At 48.1% G+C, this 21,195-nt stretch overlaps 1 protein-coding gene across 2 annotated transcripts in view; it reads left to right on the top strand.

The window, feature by feature from the left end:
• LRRC20 (leucine rich repeat containing 20) overlaps positions 1-21,195 on the top strand; it is a 123,715-nt gene that overhangs the window by 79,477 nt on the left and 23,043 nt on the right. For both annotated transcript variants that reach the window (XM_036736588.1, XM_036736587.1), the window contains exon 4: positions 12,665-12,832. In XM_036736588.1, the coding sequence (XP_036592483.1) occupies positions 12,665-12,832 (168 nt within the window). The remainder of the gene's footprint in view (positions 1-12,664; positions 12,833-21,195) is intronic.

Here is a 21,195-nt window from a genome sequence, read left to right as displayed (position 1 = left end):
TCATGAGTGGACATCCAGTCTTTGCTTCAAGACTTCTAGGGACAGGCAGCGCACTACCTCACAAGGAAGCCTATTCTAATTGTTTAAAAAATCTTTCTTATATTGAGCTTCAAAAAGTAACAAAGGAAAAACATTTTTTTGCACTTGAATCCCTATGACACTAGGCATCCAATAAATCTTAGATAAAGCATCTCTTTAGGGGGTCCTTTGCAATTCAAAGTGTAAAATGTGGGGGGAAAATCCTCAATAAACCACAGTGTAACAGTTACATGGAGGGGCTACTTCCACTGGTGGTGTCTTACACCAGGGCTTAGAGACGCCTACTCACTGGGCTGGCTTGGTTGCTCCAACTTACTCTCACACTGGTAGGACTAGATTTCCCCAAGAAGAACCATCACAATGCAGTTATTGTCAAATCTCTCAATTCTCAAGTTCTCTGTTGAGGAGAAATATACTCCTCTATCCACTACTTTAGTTCTTGAGCCCCCAACAATATATTTCTATGTATACAACTAGACACTCTAAGTAATAATACTTTTAGATCTTAAACATAACTGTTTACTTAATAAGGCAAAAGAAGTAATAATATATGTACTGATATATTAAAATAAATGCATAAATAATAAATACATCACAATCCACATGTAAACTTAGGTCCCACTCTCCTACTAATACATTCAGTATCTGTGGGGAAAAGTGGGCACATACAGAAACCTGGAAGGGAGACACATGGATAAGAAAAACCCTAACCCACAACTCTACAATTTCCTCTTTTCTGTCTCAGTAAACAGTTCCTTTTTGAGTATAACTTCTGTGTGGACTATCTGCTCTCACTGCTAAGCTGAATTGGTGCCTGCTGTGTTTGTGCCCCCACACCACAGCCTGGCGAGTTGATCTGAGAAATGACTTCTCCAAGTCTCTGCTTCCGAACTATTGCTATAAGAACTAGTCTTATTCCTCCCAATAGTAGTTTTTGCTACAGTGAAGACGTCACTACCGACTTAATTGATAAAATTCTGAAATTTCTCCTTTCACTCTTTTCTCTTAAGGTTGAGTCTCTGTATCCTCTCTGCAGATGATCTACCTTGTGATTAATGATAAAATTCTCATCTGTCTGTAATGAAGTAAATTAGATTTGTCTCCAAATTATGCAGCAGTATTAACGGCCGTGGTTCTTCAGTTTTCTACGAACAGTTTGTCATCTTCTAAACTCAGCAGCCACGGCCATCTCAGCATTCTGTCAGGAAGATGTGATTTCCCTTAGAAATTTCCCTTCCCCAAGAAGGCCTAGGACTAGAGCACCCCAGAGTTCGAAGAGTCATTGAATCCAGCCTGAAACTGTGCTCCTGCGCCTTGTGTTAACATCCCCAGCTTGGACTTAACGACCTGCAGTGATGGAGAAGTGACCACTTCCAGAGGCCACCCAGGCCCCTTTGAGATGACTCAGAATTAGGAGTTACTGCAAGCCAGGCCTTGTGCTGGGAAACAAAGGCAAAAATAAGAGTTTCTCTGCCCTGGAGATGCTCACGTCCTGCTGGGGGAAACCCCTGTACACACACAAGCAAAGACAAAATCTGTGCCAAGTGAAATGCATAGTGAAGGGGGGGAGAACATTGGCATCTGGAGGTATAGGAGGGGCCTGAGATAGAAGGAAACTCTCAGGCTGACCAGGGCACTTAAAGGGAAGGAGGAGAGCCTTTGAGAAGTAAGGGCCAAGCGAAATGACCAGCCCAGGGTCATAAGACTCAGAAAGTCAGAGATGAGAGGCATCCTAATTCCAAATTCAGCGCTTTTTCCCTCTCTCCTGCAGTGCCTCTTAGATACCCTAACACCCCTCTTTCTATGCTTTTCTGTCCCTAGCTTAACTAGGCTGCTGGCATCTTTATACTTCCTTCTGGCAGTGCCACCCCTCAGCTCCTATACCATACTTAGACCTGTCCTTCCTGCCCATCCGTAGTGCCCTATGTTGTTAAAAATGTTCCTTTAGTGAGGTGTTGGGGAGAACCAGGTGCTTAAACTAAATCAGACTCTTACTAAAGTGAGAAGGATTATCACCCTTAGCCCTGTCAAGCACTTTTCCTTTATAAAAGAGGGTGCTTCTTGACCCAGATGAATCTCAGATTGGTGAGCTCCTAGGTAGGGGTGATATTCGGGAGTCAGGGGAACTTTCCGAGATGCCTGTTAAATCACACCATCCTGATTCAAGCTAGTTTATATTGTAGTCACCCATCTGGTCATGGCTTTCCCCAGACCCTCACAGCCTGCAAAGAAGTCCTCAATCTCATTTGATGCTTGACTGAGAAATCCATTAAACACCAAACAGGGGAGTTGGATGTTCTGTTCCAGAGGGACTATCTTAGGCAAATATTGAAGTTTCTTAAACAGGAGAATGGTCTGGCCAGACCTGTGTTTTAATAGTATCAGTTAGGTAATTGTATGGGGACATCTGGTGTTTCTTCTCTACAGGCTCGAAGCTCTTCTCCAGGGACTGGGGGCAGGGTGGATGGCCACTCCTCAGGCTTCTTGATGGTTACTGTTAGAAATAATCAGCAGAAATTACCCTCCATCATCAGGGGAGGTTTGCTCCCTGGGATGTAAGATGTTGATGCGAACAGTGATGAGAAAAGAGCCTCGAAGGCCCAGAGGCTCCCTGCAGTGGAGCCTAAAGACAAGGCCACAAAGTGGCCAGCCTAATCAGACTGGTAGATCTTGTCTCCAGGGGGAGGGAAGAGAGGTGGGGAGGTCTAAGATGCCTCAGCTGTGGTGTGTAAGGAAACATTAGGGCCAAAATATCATGACTAAATATCCAGAGTTGCTATAGAGCCCCATTTGTTGGGACCATTTTGATTGGTAACTGAGCGTGGAGGCTTAGCCGATGTTGATTTCTGTGCCATCTGACATAGCGTACAAGACTTGGAGTCAAAGTATCATCAGCCCCTTCCAACTTTAAATCCTGTGATTCTGTGCCTAGATTGAAGTCATTAAACAAATCAATGTGCTCCCTGTTTTGGGCACTGAAGGTACAAAGAGAAAATCAAGGTCGTCTGTGCTCTTAAAGTGCTTGAGTTCTCCTAGTGGGGTAGAACATGTTCTCAGAAAAAGATGTGCACAATAGAGGGAGGGGAAGAGGCACTACCAGCAACTGGGAAAGGCCTCTTGAAGGAGGCCTTGCTTGAAGGGAGCCAGGGTTCTGAGAGAAAGAGGAGAGGAGGAGGAGCATCCTCAGCATGGAATCGGGCCATACACATATGTGGAGGTAGGAGATGGAATGTGTGTGGGGAAGGGCAGGTGGACGAGTGTGGTGGGAGGGCAGAGTTGGAGAGGGTGAGTACAGTATTGTGTAATTTGGTTGGAGCCTAATTGTGCACACTATCTAAGTGCCCAAGGGGGCTCTGAGGTTTTACCCTGGAGGCGATGGGAGCCTTGGGAAGCTCCTGGAACAGAACAGCAATATGGCTAGACCTGTTCTTTAAGAATATTAATTAGGCTTTTATATGGAGAATGGATTAGAGGGAAAAGATGGGATTCTGGGAGACCAAGTAGAAGGCTAGTGTGGTTGTCCCAGACCAGAGATGATTAGAGCCTGGACTAGGGTGGTTGTGGTTTGGGGATGAGAAGGGGGTGGATTAGAGAGCTGTCAAGGTGGTAGGTTGACAAGACCTGGCAACTGCTTCAATTGGGGGTGGGGGCCAGGTTGTAGTGAGGCAGTGGTCAAGGATGACCCTGAAGTTGTGAGCCTATGTGAATGAAAAAGTAGAGTAGAGCCAGGTTTTGAAATGATTTAAATGCCAAGCAGAGGAGTTTGTATTTTATCCTAAAGGCCATGGGGAGCTATTGAAGATTCTAAAGTGCTGGAGTGACAAGACCAGAGCTGTGCTTTTAGGAAGATCCATTTGGCAGCTCTGTGCACAGCATGTATTGGAGGCTGAGTGTGAAGAGATCAGTCACGAGGCTCCTGTGGCCTTCCAGGGGATGAGGTCTTAAGCTAGCATAGTCGTATGTGAGCAGAGAAAAGGGATGGATGGGGGAGGTGATGAGGAAGGAGAATTGAAAAGAGCAGTAGAGCAGTGAAGAGCAGTGAAGAGTCCAGGATGACTCCTAGGTTGGGAACCTCAGGAAATGGGAGAATGATAGTGTCCTTGACAGAAATAGTACAGGTTTAGGGAGAAAATAATGAGTTCTCGATCAAATCAATCAGCAAACATTTATTAAGCACCTACTATGTGCCAGGCAGGGCAGCTAGGTGGCACAGTGGTTTGAGCACCAGGCCTGGAGTTAGGAAGACCTGAGTTCAAATCTGGCCTCAGACACTTATTAGCTGTGTGACCCTGGGTGAGTCATTTAAACCTGTTTGCCTTGATTTAATGAGCCGGAGAAGGAACTGGCAAACCACTCCAATATCTTTGCCAAGAAAACCTCAGATGGAATCATGAAGAGTTGGGCATGACTGAAACAATGTGCTAGGCACTGTGCTAAACTTTTTTAGGGATACCAAAAGGAGAAGAGAGGCCCTGCCCTTGAGGAGCTTACAATCTAATGGGGAGATGATAGCAAACATACATACAAAGCAAACTGTATACAATAAAAATAGAAAATAATGAACAGAGAAGGCCCTGGAATTAAGAGGGTTTGGGGAAGGCTTCCTGTAGAAGGCGGCATTTTAGTTGGGACTTACAGGAAGCTGGGGAGGCGGGAGAGCTTTCCAGGCCTGGGGGACGGTCTGCCTGGAGCTGAGAAATGGAGAGTCTTGTTTGATCAGTAGCGAGGAGGCCGATGTGGCTAGATCAAAGGGTATGTGTTAGGGAGTAAGATGGAAGAAGCCTGGAAAGGTAGGAGGGGGCTAGGTGATGAAGGGCTCTGAATGCCAAACAGGGAGCCCCTAGGGTTTATTGAGTAGAGCGGTGACATAGTTGGACCTGTGCTTTATCTGCTCAATGGAGGGGGGTTTGGAGGGGGACAGACTTGAAGCAGACAGAATCACCAGCAGCTGTTGCAACAGAGGTCTGCGCCAGGGACTGGGAGGTGGCAGAGGAGAAGGTATGAAGGTGAAATAGACAGGCCCTGGAACCAGCTTAGATATGGGGTGGGGAGAGATAGTGTGGAGTCCAGGATGACTCCTAGGTGGTGAGCCTGGGGGCTGGGAGGAGGGTGGTGTCCTCTACAGTAATAGGGAAGGGAGAAGGTGGGGAGGGTTTAGAGGGAAAGAAGAGTTCCACTTTAGACATGTTGAGTTTGAAATTCTTCTAGAACATTCAGGTGGAAATAAATGTCTAACAAGTGGTTGGAGATGGCAAGCCTGGAGCTCAAGAAAGAGAAGAGAGATGGGTTTGTAGATCTGAAAGGGAATAAATCGATTCAACTCTAATGTTTTATGATTCTGTGAAATATTAAGGAGACTGATGTTTTTAATTTCATGTTCTTTGGTTGCAAAAGGGTACTGAAGCTCAGAAAGAGATAAAGTCTGGACATGTAGGTTTAGGATTCGGGGGTTGTCCACATAGGTTAAGAGTTGAAGCCCTGGGAGCCGTAGAGCCCACGAAAGTGTAGAGAGAGAAGAGGAGGGAGCCCAAGTTGGAGCATGCCATGGAACATGGGACAGGACCTGGCTGGTGATCACGCATGGACACGGGCATCTGAGAAGCAGGAAGATCACAATCGAGGAGTGGTACAGGCACTCCAGGAGAGAGCATCAAGGAGAGCGTGGGCAGCAGGGTTAGACCCTGCAGAGAGAGCACCGGGGATGAGACTGAAAAAGGGCCACCGGCTCTAGTCCTGGTGACAGTCATTCACATTTCTATCATGCTTTACGTGTTATCTCGTAAAGAGATTGATCTGACCCAGCAGTTTCAGTCAGGTGGACGGAAGAGAAGCCAGATTTGTAAGAGATTAAGAACTGAATGAGAGGTGAGAAGGTGAAGGCAGTGTGTATAGGTACCTTCCTCTAGTACATTGTGGAAGAAAGGAGGGGTATTGGGGGCAGTTTGAGGGGGTGGTAGAGTCAGATGTGGATTTTTTAAAGCTGGGGAGATCTGGGCATGTTTGAAGGCAACAGAAAGAAGAGAGAGAAGAAAAGAGATGAGCAAAGGGGCGGGCTTGCAGGCGAGACGAGATGGGAGTGGAGGGTAGGGGAGCAAGTAGAAGCTCCATCTCCTGTTTTGGGACCAGAGCAAAGGAAGCGAGGGTGGAAGATGATGCTGTGCCCATTGGACGTGTGGAGTTGGAGGAAAGGGAGCTCATCATGGATGGCCTAGACTTCTTGAGTGCAGGATGAGGGAGGGTAGGGGTGGCGTGGATGGCCTGAGAAGAAGGGCTGAACAGTCGCTGTGCAGAGTGTGGTCTGGAGTCCGTTGTGGGCCCATTGTGATTACACAGCATACAGTTGTAGGGGATCCATTTGACCCGTGTGGTGACTTCCTCCAGGACTGTTGAGCTGAGAAGGCAGATTGGAATCTTGATAATGCAAGCTGCGAGCTCTGTGACCTTGAGCAGGTCACATCTCTCAGAGCCTCAGCATCCTCATGCATTCCTCATCTCTAAGACTGCAAAGACCAAGTTACTTCTTGTTTCCTGGCTTGTGAACATTATTTCCTTGGAATAGAGTGTAAGCCCCCCGAGGGTGGGGGCTGGTTTATTTTTGTGTCCATGTCCCCAGTCTCTGACACGGTGTCTGCACATTACGTGATGAATTGGGACAAAACGAGGTGGTTCCAGAAGGGTTTGAATACGCAAAGCTCACATAGAAGCGCGAGCAGTTGTTTGTTCTTCATGTGGTGGGCAGTAGGGAACAACTACAGATCTCCAAGCAAGGCTATGGGTGATGTGCGGGAAGCAGCGTTGGAAGGTGGCATTTGGCAGTGACACATTGGGTGGATCACATGGGTTGGGGGGACACCAGGGAGGGAGGAAGCTGTGACAGCAGTAGAGGCATGAGGCTTTTCCTGAAGTGGAAATTAAAAACTCAGATGCGATCAGAGCCAGTGAAGGTCAGGGACATTATAGAACTCTGCCGTCTGCTGCTTCTTGTCTGGGTTAATTCACAGTTCGGGGTAAAAAGGAGGGCTGCCTTCAGGAATGATGGGCTCTCATATGCCAGCTGCTGCCAGTGCCAGGCACTATCCAGGGCTCTTCTCTCATGGCTGGTGTGTGTAATGGGCAGTCCTGGGCTTGAGGTCAGATACTGACTAGCCGTGTGACCCGAGGGAACTCGTTTACCTTCTTTCCCCCTTTCCTCGCCTGTAATGGGTGTGATAAGAATATAGGGCTGTTGTGGGGATCCGTCTGTAAAACCTTATTGGTGGATGGAACACCGTCCTGTCTGTGACTTAGGGCGGGGGGATGGGGTGGAGGAGGAGCGAAAGTTAACTTTAAGGATGATGTTTTAACAACCCAGCTAGCAGCTTCGGTGGGGGTGTAAGATCCCTCCCCCACAGCCGGCACCCGGGGGGGCTGCCGGGAAAGCACAGGTTCTTTTCATCTGCTTAAACAAGGAAAGCACGGTGAAGGGGTTGACCAGCTTACTTTAATCCAGCATTCACTTAGCATACAGACAACATTCATTTAGTTCAGGGGAAAATGCCAGCATTCAGTTAGCATTCGGTGAGTTCAGGGGAGCATACAGACAAGCATCAAGAGACAGACCAAATACAGATTCATTGACTTACTTCAGGGGAAAAAACCAGCACCCTGAGGCTCAAAACTTTCATTTAGTTTGGGGGAAAAACAAACCAGCACCCCGAACCTCAAAACCAAAATACAGACAAATTACAAATATCAACAGACAGACCCAATACAATTCATAGTTACCAACATCTGGGCTCGGCCCGAGAGCAAGGGCTGGCCCAGAGTCACACTTGCTTGCCGCTGCTTCCCACACTAACCGGAAAAGGAAAGAGCTTCAAGCTGTCCCCTCCCCTCTTATAGAGTTTTTGACATCATCAAGCGCCGCCTGAATGACCAGGGCCAATTGGTTCTTGCCTCGGCCCCTCCCCCTAGCGTAGACCAGGTTCTGGAGCGAACACCTCCCCTCAGCCAGCCCCATGACTCATCACACAGGAAGTTGTCTGCTTCCTGGCATGTTTTTTGGGCTTCCTGCCCTGGAAGAGCAAGCCACAGCATCCAGAGGCTCAATGAGGTAAGCTGAGTCATTCAAAGAAAACAAAGGCCATTCTGGTTACAGATGACTTTCCAGGCTCCAAGTCCGTATGGATTTTATCGTCCCCATTTTAGAGGTGAAGGTTAAGCAGTGTGCCCTGGGTTACACAGCTGTGGGGGGGGGGGGAGCCAGAATTCCAACCCAAGCCCCTGCTGCTTCTACATCTGACAGTCTTTTCGCTCCACCAAGCAGCCTCTTGGCAGCAAAGATCCTCCCCCCAACAAAGTCATACTGTGGATTAAAGGAAGCAGATAGACACAGCTGGGTAGAGTCCAGGCCACCAGAAATGAAGCCGGGCATCTGAATGTTCAAATCCTGCCTCACACTTATAAAACATGTGACTCTGAGCAAGTCACTTAACCTTCTATCTGCCCAAGCTTCCTCCTTTGTAAAGTGGTGATGATAATCGCCTCTACCTCCCAGGGTTGTTGTGAGGATCTAATAAGATAAGTTTTGTAAAATGCTTTGGTGCTTAGCACAGTGTCTAGGCACATAGTAACATAGAAATGTTAGACTGTGTTCTCCTGGAGGGCAGTGGCAGTTTTTGCCTTTCTTTGTATCCCCGAGGCTTAGCACAGTGCCTGGCACACAGTAGGCACTTAATAAATGCTAGAAGACTGACTATGATTAGGGCAGAGGGCAGTAAGATAATCACTTCCTGAAATCTGGACACTAGGCTTCCCTTAAGGAAGTCTAAATTCATGTAAATGTCTGACTGCCATGTCTCACTGTAAGGATCCCCTCCACACTGGCCAGGATGATGAAGTTTTTCTCGTGGCAGCTCTTCAGAGAGTATTTAGAGAAAGGCTGTGATTTGCTTTTGGGGAGGGGAGGCCCACATTGACTAAATCATAGGCCCATGAGTTAATAAGAAGTCACGCTGACTCCTGTTGCCCTTACAATCTACTAAAACCTCTGTGTTTCGTGTGTGCTGAGTATACCATGGACTAAGTAGGTTATAGCCACCTGGACCTGGAAACCAGGGCTCAAGACAACGCAGAAGAATAGAATAAAGCCCATTCATCTGATTATCGCTGTGATCTTGGACAATCACTTAAAGTAGCGTTACCTTAGTTTATTTCTACGAAGATTAGTGGGGTGACCCCTTCATGACCTCAGCTGAGGGTGTTCTGCTTGTTGAAGAGAACATTCCAGGGATTTGTTAGCTCCCTTCAAGTATTTGAAAGACTGGCCTTTGGAAGAGCAGTTTGACTTGTCCTGCTCAGCCTTGGAGAGCAGAAATAGAAGGAGGAGGAAAAGGAAGAGCTAAAAGCCCCAGAGAAGAAAATTGAGGCTTGAAGTAAAGAAAAGCCTTGCAAGCTTTTTGCATTGTCCAAAAGGGTAATGAACTCCTGTGGCAGGTCATGGGCTCCATCACTGGAAGTTTGAAGCTGAGAGCCCTGTGTGGGCACAGGTTGGACTAGAAGGTCTGTCAGGGTCCTTCCCTCTCTCCCAAGGGAGGAAAGAGGGAATGGAACTAAGGGGAGGAGTCAGAGAGGGCACAGGCTGAGGTCAGGACCCTGGACAGCTCAGCAGGCCTCCCTGAAGCCTCATGGATGGCAATGTGCAGACCTTGGTTGGGGCACTCTTCTCCTGTGGTAGCTGTAGTTCTGGCTCACCCTCCTCTGTCTTGGAACTCATAAGGGCCTGGACATTGCTTTTATGGGCTCTGCTCCTCTTGGGGAGCTTCTCCTTTGTGGCCATGTCACATGGCAGGGCCCCGGCTTCTGACCTGACTGGAAGGCTGTTGGGGGTGCTGCCATGTGCTATAGGATTAGGCCTAAAATAGAGGATATCCTGGGCTGTCGAGGATGGTCTTACCTTCTTCCTTAGAGTGCTCCTTCATTAGACAGGGGGTTACAATGGAAGGAGCTGGTGACATGGGTCTTGTCTCACCTCTGACCCTAGCTATGTGACTTTAAGCAAGCTATTTCAGTGAGGTTCTCTGAGTCTCAGTTTCTTCATCTGTAAAAATGAGGATAAAAACAAAGCTCTTTAGCCCACAACAACCCAGTGAAGTGGGTGCTGTTAATAACTCTGAGCACAGTGGTTCAGTGACCTGTCCAAGGTTACACAGCTCATAAAAATCTAAAATGTGATTCTTTCCGAAATCTTCCCAATTCCAAGTCAAGTACTTAATCCATTATGGTGTGCTGATAATTCTCGTACTATAAAAGGCATTGTGATATGGTGCCCTTGAAACCTGGAAGTCTGCATTCAATCCTCCATGTGCTGCTTAATAGTTTTGTGACCCTTGGCAAGTCATCTAGCTTGAGCCTTATTTTCTTCAGTGAGGATCATTTTAATCTCACCACTGACTTCATAGCTCTCTTTTGGGGGAATTGCTATAGGAACCAGGTCTCAGGAGGGACATTCTCTCTACCTGAATTCTAATCTTTTTAATAGCAGGGACTAGGTCACATAGACATTTTTTATATTCCCAGATGAGGCTTAGCACAAAACTAAGCATGGCCTAGGTACCCAGTAAAGGCTGATTTGTTGCCTGAAGTTGGCCCTCCTGGTGTAGGGAGCCGAAGTGATGTGGGTCTGCTAATAACATGGCCTCCAGACATTTCTCCCACATCCAATCTCAAGGCACTTAAAACACTTAGGAATTTATGGGTTTGTCTTAGAGAACCTGGAAATAGAACCATAGGACTATTATTTGAGAAATAAAAGGAGAAAAGGGAGATATTGGGAAGTGTTAAAAGCAAAAAATAGAAATAAAAGTTTATTTTTAAAAAAGAGCTAGAAGAGACATTATAGGCTATCTGCTCCAGCCCCTTCATTTTACAGATGAGGAAACTGAGGCCCAAGGTCATATAGGAGGTAAATGTCAGTGGCCGAGCCATGTCTTCATAAATCCTTACCACATTAAGTTTCTCAAGAGTGCCAGTGTTCTCTGATTGAATTAATGCTTTGGTAGATTCCAGTTACAGGGAGGAACTAGTATACTTTAGAAATATTCTCATTATAAATAATTTCATTAGTTCCTTGGGATGAGAAGGAGTGATTGGCTTTTAACAATCGCTGTGGGCAAGAGTATGCACCTTGCTGATCCATTGACATTTTGAAGCAAAATCCACTGAAAGGATAGCGATTTGTGTCCAGCCCTCATTTGTAAGATCCTTTCGAGTGTAAGCTCCTTGAGGGCAGTTATGATTTTTGCCTCTCTAGTGCTTAGCACAGTGCCTGGCACATAGTGGCACATAGGCTTAATAAGTGCTTGCTGATTATTTTTCTTTGTCACCAAAGAAAGATTCCAAAGTCTGAGACTGAATCTGAGTTGTGTTTTTACTGCCTGTTCATGTTCCCAGCCAACTTACTTGACCCTTAAGATTTTTGTCAGGGTATGACTACTTGTAGAGTAAAGAGTACTTTGTCTCAAGCTTGAGGGGATGCGCCATTGATTTCAGAGCTATTTCTGTACAGCCAGCTCTGCCACACCAGCACTCCCCCTTCCCCAAGAATCACCAACCCGGACCTGATGCAAATCTTAAGCAGGCTCTGCACTCCTGCTCTGATCCACCACTTAATTCCTCCTACCAGGTGGGCCTGGGGCTGGAAGTAACTGCAGCTGTAGTTCTGTAGCTGCACCACCCCTGCCACCCCTGGGGCAGTGGCCAAACCTCGAACTCTGTCCCCCACAGCTTTTCCCATTAACCTTCTCTGTTGTCTTTGGTGTTTGTGGGTTGAGAAGTCTGGTAACTGCCACAGCTCACTGATTCAGGGTGCTAGGGCCTGTCCTGCCCCAGCTCCTGGTCTGGTTGGTCCTGCCACCACCCACGCCGAGCCCCACTCCCCTCCGCTCCGTGCGCAATAGACCTCATCCAGCGACCATCCAGGCTGTCCTGGCCTGGATCCCTGCTTCGCTCTGCTATTTTGTGGGTTCTGCAGTTCTAGAATTTGTTCAGAGCCATTTTTTATAGGTTTTTGGAGGGACCTGGCGGGGAGCTTATGCAAGTCCCTGCTTTCCAGCTGCCATCTTGGCTCTGCCCTGATTATTTTTAAAAGTAATGAAAATGAGAAGAACCAGTGCTGTCCAGGGTGGGCTGCTGGGAGCGGCTGCCTCCTGGTTGTGTTGTCACATGATTCTGGTCCTCACCATTAGAGGGCAGGCTGGGTGGTATGGGCCAGGGCAGCTGGGCATCACAGGATTTAGAGCTAGAATGGACCTTTGAGGGCAGTTTAGTCCAACCCCCTCATTTTACAGATAAGAAAACTGAGGCCTACATAAGGAAAAGAGGGTAAGTGACTTGTCCAAAGTCATACAAATGGAATTTGAACTGAAGACAGATAGCAGGGGTCTCCCAGTGGGGAAGTGACTTTCCCAACGACCAGTGGTAGTAAGTAGACAGAATTTGAAACCAGGTCAGCTGCTTCCTAATTCAGTGCTCTTACCCCTACAGTCCCCCACACCCAAAAAAAACTGGAAGATATGTGGTGAGCTCTAAGCATCTCTCTTTCCATTCTCCTACATCTTATCAACTCTTTCTTTTCACATCATCACAGAACTCCACCTGCAGGGAAATGCCCTGCATCGTCTCCCTGATGAGGTCAGCACCCTACAGTACCTCAAGGTTATTGATCTGTCCCGGAATCAGTTCCAAGACTTTCCAGAGAAGCTCACTGCCCTGCAGGCCCTTGAGACCATCAACCTAGAGGAGAATGCAATTGCGGGTGAGTTATCCTCAAGACCAATCTGTGAGAGCGGGGGAGGTCTGCAGAGTGGATGAATCATAGACTGTCTGTGCTAGAGTCCCTGGGCCGTGTGTATTCACAGGCGGATTCCATCAAACCTTTACCCAAGTGATCCTCAGAATCGGAGAAAGAAAAAACTCTCCCACGTTCCTTTTATGAGACAAATATAGTCCTTATACTTGAAACAGGGAAGAGTTAAACAAAGAAAGAAAACAGTAGGCCAATATTACTGGTAAATAAGGGAGTATTGATTCAAACTTTTTTTTTACTTAATAGTATTTTATTTTTTTCTAACTACATGTAAAGATAGTTTTCAACATTTGTCTTTGTAAGAGCTTCAGTTCCAAATTTTTCTTCCTCTGTCCCTTCCCTCCAATTTATAGCAGGGTTACATGGAGGGTTCAATGTTAGGAAAATGACGAACATTAATTGTACAAAAAATAAAAACAACCAGGATGTCAGAGCTAGAAGGGACCACAAGAGAGCCTATCAAAGTGGCCTCATTTTATGGAGAGTATGCTGAGGCAGGGGAGTGGCACTGACCCACCCCAGATCACCCAGTGAGTTAGTGGCAGACCTCTGCCCAGAACTCAGGACTGTGGCTTCCCAGGATGGGCTCTCACTTGGCACTGCCCACCCTACCTGGGCACTACAGGACTCTTGGCTCTTGGCAGCCAGGAATTCCAATCCTGGCTCTGACACTGGCTAGATGGGCAACTTTCAGGAAGTCCCTGTGAGCCTCTGTCCTTGCCAATATAAAGGGAGGCTGATGATGCTTGTGATCCTGCCCTTCTGGAATGCCACTAGGTGACACTGAAGCCTGAGTGAAAAAGGGCCTGCCCACAGGATAACTCAGACTATGGAGGCATCTGTGGAGGTGCAGTGCTGGAGTGTCAACACATTGGTCTGAGAGCCAAAACTAGGGGGCTGCCTGATGGAGTGGGAATGGGACTTAGAGTCCAGAAGACCCGAGTTCAAATCCTGACTCTGCTCATTGTTGGCCGTGTGACCAGATGCGAGTCGCTTGGTTTTGTTTTTCTTTCTCAGTTGGAGGGTAGGTGTGGGAGGGGCAGGAAGTGAGAGGAAGAGAAAATAAATGCTTTTTAATTTTTTAAATTGTCAGTGAAAAAGTATTTATTAAGTTCTTAGCCCTCTGGAGAGAAAGCCCAAAGCAGAGCAGTCCCTGATTTTAAAGAATTCTAGAGAAAACTCTGTCTGCTTGAAAACCAATCCAAGCATGTGCAGAGTGAACAAAGTCATTTTGATGGTGCTGGCGGGCTGGTGTGCAGGCTGGTGGGCGGACAGGGCTCAGGAAAGGCTTCTAGAGGCAGAGGTAGAGAAGGAGCCTTCCAGGCAGCCAGCCCTCCTGGTCGGGGAGGCATAGGATAAGTGGCCAAAACAGGGGTGTTCCAAAGGGCACCGAGTTTGGGAGGAAGGGGAGGATTTCCAGTGGGGACATGCTGAGTTGGAGATGCCACTCTGGGGAGGTCAGGTGGGAAATGTCTAGAAGGCTGTTGGTAGATCTGCCTAGAGATGATCATTGAACCATGGTGCTGATGAGGTCATGGAGAGAACATGTAGAGAAGAGGGCCCAGACAGTGCCTCCAGGCCCCCAACACTCGTGGTGGGATAAGGGAGCGTGAGCCAGCAAAGGAACGTGTGAAGAAGCTGGAGAGGAGAGAGCATGTTGTTCTTGGTGGTCGTTTACGGTAATGGAGATCCCGGGGCCTCCAGGACCATCGCCCTCCAGGCCACTTCATGTACTGTGAACACGTCAGCCTCGTCAGCTGTCTGGCGGGTCCTTCCTCCGTGCCTGTTTCTTCATTTGCTTGCACTATTGGATGAGAAGGTGTGGTGCAGTGTTCAGAGCAGGAGCAAGGGGTCTGGAAGACCTGGGGTCAGCACTGATGGCTGAGTCTCACTCTCCTCCTCTATACAGTGAGAACAATCAGATGTGTAATGTTGGAACTTGAGCTCTTTTATTTTCCCTGTTATTCTGGTCCCAGTTGTTCCTGTTAAGTCCAGGGTGACCTTGGGAAAGGCTCTTCATGTTTTTTTTTGAGTGAGCCCAGGTTCTGGTCTCTAGCCTGGGGCAAGTTTCTCCCCCTCAGCATGTCTCAGTTTCTCCCTCTGTAACAATTAACCTCGTGCTTTCTGAATGCCCTCCATCCAGCCCTGGCTACCATCTTTGCTCTCTGCACTTTAGGCATAGCTGGTCACCGTTCTTCATCAGGTGCTGTTATTTATTAGGCATTTGGGACCTGATTCATACAGATTCTGGAATTCCCCTTCACAGGCCTGTACCTTCCAAGATTGGTACTTTCTTCCCCTTCAGTCTCACTTGGAACACCCCTTTTCCCAGGTCTCTAGGGGTAGGTTTGGGATGGAAGGGAACCAGATACCTAATTTAGCACCTGCCAGCTGTACTTACTCGGGCAAAAGAGACATATTTGTCTACTTTGTGGATGTTAGTCCGGATCCTTGAGACCTCTGACCGAGACCTGACTGAGGTAAGAAAAGAATGTCCAGGAAAGGGTCCAGAAAAGACTGTCAAGTATTCTGCTACTATTGACCTTGTGATGCAAAGCCCCCTGGAAAGGTCTGTGCTTAAGACTTTGGGCAGCCCACAACCAAGCCCAGGGCCCAGAAATGAATGTAGAGCCATGAGCAGAAAGGCCCAGGGAAGGCCTGGCTGTTCTGCTGCCTCTCTCCTTCCAGTGTAATCAGCTCTCCAGCTAAACATGGTCGTTTAGGTGACACCAGCCCAGACGCCTAGCAGAAGTCTCAGTGTGGCAGGGCTGTCCTTCAGGCCCTTGCCAGGTGGTGCCACCTCCCTGGTTGTGCATGCTGAGCCTGGAGGCAGAGAGCATGCCAGGATCCGAACCTTCTGGCCTCCCTGCCCTGTGACATAGATGGCGCAGCCAAAGGGGGGTATGAAGCTGTGAGCTTCATTCCTTGTATTCCCACTGCCTTTCCCAGAGTCTGGCACACGGTGGGCACTAAATACGTGCTTGATGATCGATTCTTTCTCATCTCCTGCTCCTGTTCTCTGTCTATGCTTTTACTAACAGCATTTCTCAGGTCTATAGAGCTTTGAAATGGACCAAGCGCATTCCCTGGGACAGCCCTGTGAGGAGGGAGGTGTAAAGATCAGTCAGTGTTCCCATTTTAGGGATGGGGACGCTGAGGATAGGGGAGGCGATTTTAGGGGCCCTTTTAGTTGTCCTCAGGTGGTTTAAGGGCTCTGACGCAGAGGAGGCATTGGCCTTGTCCTGCTTGGCCTTAGAGGGCAGACTGGGAGCAGTGACTGGAAGTCCTGAGAAGCAGATTTGAGTCCAACACTAGAAACAACTTCATAATCACTAAAGTGTCCCAAAGTCGCATGGACTGCCTTGGGCAGCAGTGGCTTCTTCCTCCTCAAAGGTCTTCAGTAGACCAAGAGGGTGACTAGTCCAGTCCATTGTAGCAGAGATTCCTCTGTGGCTGGCTGCAGAGGTCCTTTCCAGCCTTCAGATTATATATGCTGTGGATTTTCCCAAGGTCATGCATCTAGGAAGGGCCAGGATTCAAACCCAGGTCTGCTACTTCAGGGCGGGCATTCTTGCCACATGGCCTCTTTAGCTTAGCTCCTCTTTAAATCAAGCTAGAAACACCTATTCCCATGCTGCCCCTCAATCCAGCCCCAAAAACAAGACCCCAGGGACCCTGGAGATCGGTAAGGTGGAGAGAGTTGGAGAACAATGTGGGGCAAGCCTCCTGAAGCAGAGAAGGAACCCCAGGGATTTGGGTGGCTCCTCCACTAGTAGGCTAAGTGAAGGGCCAGGCTGCCGCAGTTGGCCTTAATGGAAGGTGCTGGGAGGCATTGGCATTTGCAAGAGGAAGGGGTGCTCAGGCGTCCGGAAGGAACCCAGCAGCCCCACTCGTGACAGGAGTAACCTTTCCGTCTTAGCTAGGCAGTTACTAGCTGTGACAATCCCATCAGGCATTTTGATTTTAAGCACCTTATTCCAGCTTCCCCAGGGAAGGTGATGGAGGAACAGAATCATGGGGGCTGACTTTCCCCCAGGCTTTCCTTCTGTGACCAGAGAACAAGGAGCTCTGTGAAGGGAGAGCTCAGATCAGCCACAATGGATTGCTGGCTGTGCCTTGGACTCCCTCCTGGAGACTAGTCCAGGTGAGGGAGAGCCATAGCCCTACCCCCGCCCCATGGTCCCAGCTGCCACCCTAGGAGGCAGGCACCCAAGGAGGAGTCTCCATATACCGGGGAAGCAGCTGTGATGGTTTACTCGAGGTCAAGGCAGGAAGGGGCAGAATGGGTTAGAGCTCAGGTGTCTCACGCCAAAATACCACCTCTCAAACGAAATTTCCCAAAGCTGTCCTCAGAGCCACCTCTGTCTCTGCTTTTGTAAGAGACATTCGCATATACAATTGTGCAGAGTTAATTTGTGGATTGTCTGTTTTATGTCTGTTAATCATTAGATGCCAAGGTTAGAATTGTGAGTGAGCCAAGAAGCAGGACTGGGTACGAAAGAGTAACCTAGACAGACATGAAGCCCACAGAGGCCTGCAAGATCTTGGGCACATCCTCAGTGGGGGATTTGTGGAATGACAGGGGCAAGAGTGACACATGAAGGGTTTGCATCACAGCCCAGTGAAAAGAGACTCCACATTCAGGGGCTTGGGTCTGATCAGTGTGACCCTGGGGGAAGAGGGTCAGATTCCACCCCCGACTCCTGCCTGAGCCTGAGCTTCCTCATCAGTAAGATACAAAGAATTCCTATAGTACCATTCTCACAGGATTGTTCACGAGATCACAGAATAGTAGATCAAATGAGATAAAGTATGTACAAATCTTAAAATACTAGATAGGCACAAACCGTTACTATTAATTATTGGTCGGGAACCAAAAGGGTCCTCACAGGCCCAGCTAGATGAGGACTCAGTACATACCAAACTGAATATGCGTCTGAGGAATCTGGACTTGGTGGCTAGAAGGCCCGTCCCATTTCTGAAGAGACAGAATCAGCCACAGTCTTAGACCATCCCCAAGCACTTCCACCATCATTCTGTCCCACCTCTCTTCTACCACAGGACACTGAAATTTCCTTACTTGGTCTCCATGTCATGTTGGTGGGTGGTAATAGGAGGGTCTGGGGCTGGGTAAAGAAGGTAGGCACATCCTGCTCACTGATTGACCATCTGATTCTAACAGAGGAAAAGTCTTTTCCAGTAAAGAGAATTAGAGGAAGGGGACAGAAGCCCCATCTAGTCCAACCACCACTCAGCTGCCAATGTGATGTTAAAGCTCAGGTCTGACCATGTCACCCACAAACCCCCATAAATTCCAGACTTCCTATCACTTCAAAACCAAATACCAAATTCTGTTTGGCATTCAAAGCTCTTTACATCCCACTTCCTTCTGCAGTCCAGTGACACTGGCACCCATCTCCCAGCTCCCCACATTTTCCATGTCTGGCCCCCATGCATGAAATGCTCTCCCTCCTCATTGTGCCTCCAGGCTTCCCGTCCCACCTTCTGTAGGTGTCATCCTTTCCTGATGTCCCTTCATTCTGGTACCTTCTCTCCACTTGATGCTGCATAGACCTTGTCTGTACAAAGTTGTTTTCAGGTTGTGCCCACAGCCGTTTGTGGGCAGGACTGGTTATTGCTCCTTTTTGTATCCTCAGTGTTTTAGCACAGTGCCTGGCACATAGAAGATGCTTAATAAATGTTTATCCACTGAAGAGTTTTAGAATAAAATCCTAGAGTGGTAGAGCTGGGAGGGAGCTTAGAGATCATTTAGGTTGGAGTGTCCAACACAAGGCCCTTAGGCTACATGTGTTTTCAACACTGCGGAGTGCCACTGAACCAGATTAAAATGTAAATGGAAACACTTAACAGAGTAAAATAAAAATACAATGGAAGCTAGGTAATGTTACTGCAAAGTTTTTAAGTCACTCTGCTGCCTTAAGGGGCCCTCTTATGAGGTTTGGTGCCCCCCCCCCCACACACACACAGTTGAGCTTGACCCCATTGTTCCAGGCCAACCCCTTGGTAAACCTCCAATGAGAACCAGAGGCTCAGGAAGGGAGTGATTTGCCCAGAGTGGAGCAGTCCTAGACTGAGCTGGAACTAGAGCCCAGGGCTCCAGAATCCTCCATCCAGGGCTCTTGCCATTTCCCCAGGCAGCCTTCAGCAAGAGTAGAGTGTGGTGGGGGAGAAAAGCCTAAAAACACATTGGTTATTGTATAATTTGTGCCCACAACAAACCCCATTCTCTCTTTGTTCTCCATAATCTCTTTGTTGATTAAGGAGGTGAGTCATCCTGGAGGCAGATGCACTCAGTTATTTCAGCTGAGATAATAATAGTCACCATTTGTTAGGACCTTTAAGGTTTACCAAGCACTTTCCCCCGGCCTGAACCTAATCCAGGTGCTCCATTTTACCAGTGAAGGAGATGAGGCTCGGGGGAAGTGTAAGAAAGGTCCCAGAGCCACTGAGTGTCTCAGGAGAGATTGGAAACCACCCCCTGCCCTTTCCACTCCACCACTCATTGAATGCTGCAGAAAGAGCCCTGGGTCCGGCTGGAGAGGACAGGGATTGAATGCCAACACTGCTGCCCACTAGGTGACCTTGGGCAAGTCATATCCTCTCTCTGGGCCTGTTAAGTGAGGGAGTTGAACTTGCTGGCCTCAGAAGACCTCTCTGATTCCGGACTGATGACCCTGTGATCTTGGCAGGTGCTGCTCTTCGCCTTTGCTTTTGATATATATCATATTGCACATTACCCTCTCTGTCTTCTCTTTTTCCTGCTGACTGATGAGCTGCCTGTGCCCTTCTTTGTATCCCAAGCTGTTGTTGTTGTTTGTCCTTCAGTCTCAAAGAGGGAGGTGATGCCATGACTTGCAAGTGGAGGGAGGGCTGTGCAAGGTCACCAGCCTCACTCTCTCCTCCAGAGCCATCTGGGTACAGTGGTCAGATATAGATCAGGATGACTGGAGATGGCCCCTGTATCTCAAGCACTTCTCCCATGGTCTGGCACACAGTAGATGCTTGCTGAAGATGGTGATAAGCTCCTCAAGGGCATGGGTGGTGTCTTGGCATAACTGATAGATTCATAGCATTGGGCAGGCTATGGTAGGAACTTCCTGAATATTTGTTACTTGTTCAGTATGGCTCAGCCTACTCGCTGACCAGCACTGGAGCAAGTCTTCTGAGTTTGGCACACACACATGAGGGAGCATCTCATCATTGAGAGCCTGTGGCCTAAGGTCAGAGGAGCTATGGGTTTGGATCCAGTGGCCCTGACTTCAAGCCTTGACCCTGCTGCTTCTTATTATCTTCAACAAGTCACCTCCCTTTTCTAGGCTCATGGGGCTGAGGAATGAGGGGATTGAGCTAGAGGGTCTCGGCTGTTGCTTCCATTTCTAATCTATGATTATAGACCCATTGAAAGGGATACAAGTATGAACTGCAGACTTAGGCAATACTCTGGTCCAGGGTTCGTGACTCCTAAGATGACCATGAACATGCCTGTATAGTTCAGAATTGCAAAATATAAGAGGTTCTTTAGGTAGAAGGCAGAGGAAGTATAACATTTATTTAGACACTAGAGGATCAGACCCCAAGACCAATAACTCCATCCCGACATAGCAGTAAGTCCACCTCAATGTAACAACAGGGAAATTATAACATAGTATTACAGGAAGGAGCCAAGTCATCCAGTAACCTTCCCCCCTGCAGGGGCCTTCCCATAAACACTCATGAATCCCAACTATCTGCTTGCCTGCATTCTCTCCTCCCTCAGTTCTCTGGTCTCCAGAGCTTCCTGGTTTCCACTCTCCACTCTGTGCTCTCTCTGCAGCTTTGTTGACTCAGAGTTCTTACTCCTTCTTGGGCTGAATTCTGGCTTCTCTTCTGACTCCTGAATTCTCAATCCTCAATGGCTATCTTTTGGGTATATATACTCTTTTTGGGCCCAAGGGCTTCACATCTCTCATGATCAAAAGGGTGTGGGCCTGGGGCTTCGAACCTAGTAAGTAAAGGGTGTAGGCCTGCCTACAATAAAGCCTCCCCTAATCAAGCTTCCCTTAACTGGCTCCACCTGAGAAGCTTCCTTTAACTAGCTCCACCTGAGGCCTATTAAATGGGGGGTAGGGGGGAAGGTCTTTAATCACATTAACACCACAAGCCCTCTGTCTGGCTTTGCTCTCCAACCCCAAACACATCTACAAATGTGACCCCTCCTAAGCTTAACCTCTAGTTCCTGACAAGACCCATTTCAAGTGCCACCTTCTACTGATCCCCTCCTACTCATTTGTTAGTGCCTTCCCCAACCCCCA

Source organism: Trichosurus vulpecula, chromosome 8, assembly GCF_011100635.1.
Source record: "Trichosurus vulpecula isolate mTriVul1 chromosome 8, mTriVul1.pri, whole genome shotgun sequence".
NCBI classification, from domain to species: Eukaryota; Metazoa; Chordata; class Mammalia; order Diprotodontia; family Phalangeridae; genus Trichosurus; species Trichosurus vulpecula.
The sequence above is the reverse complement of the archived record's forward strand: the minus strand, read 5'-3'. Positions and strand labels throughout refer to the sequence as shown.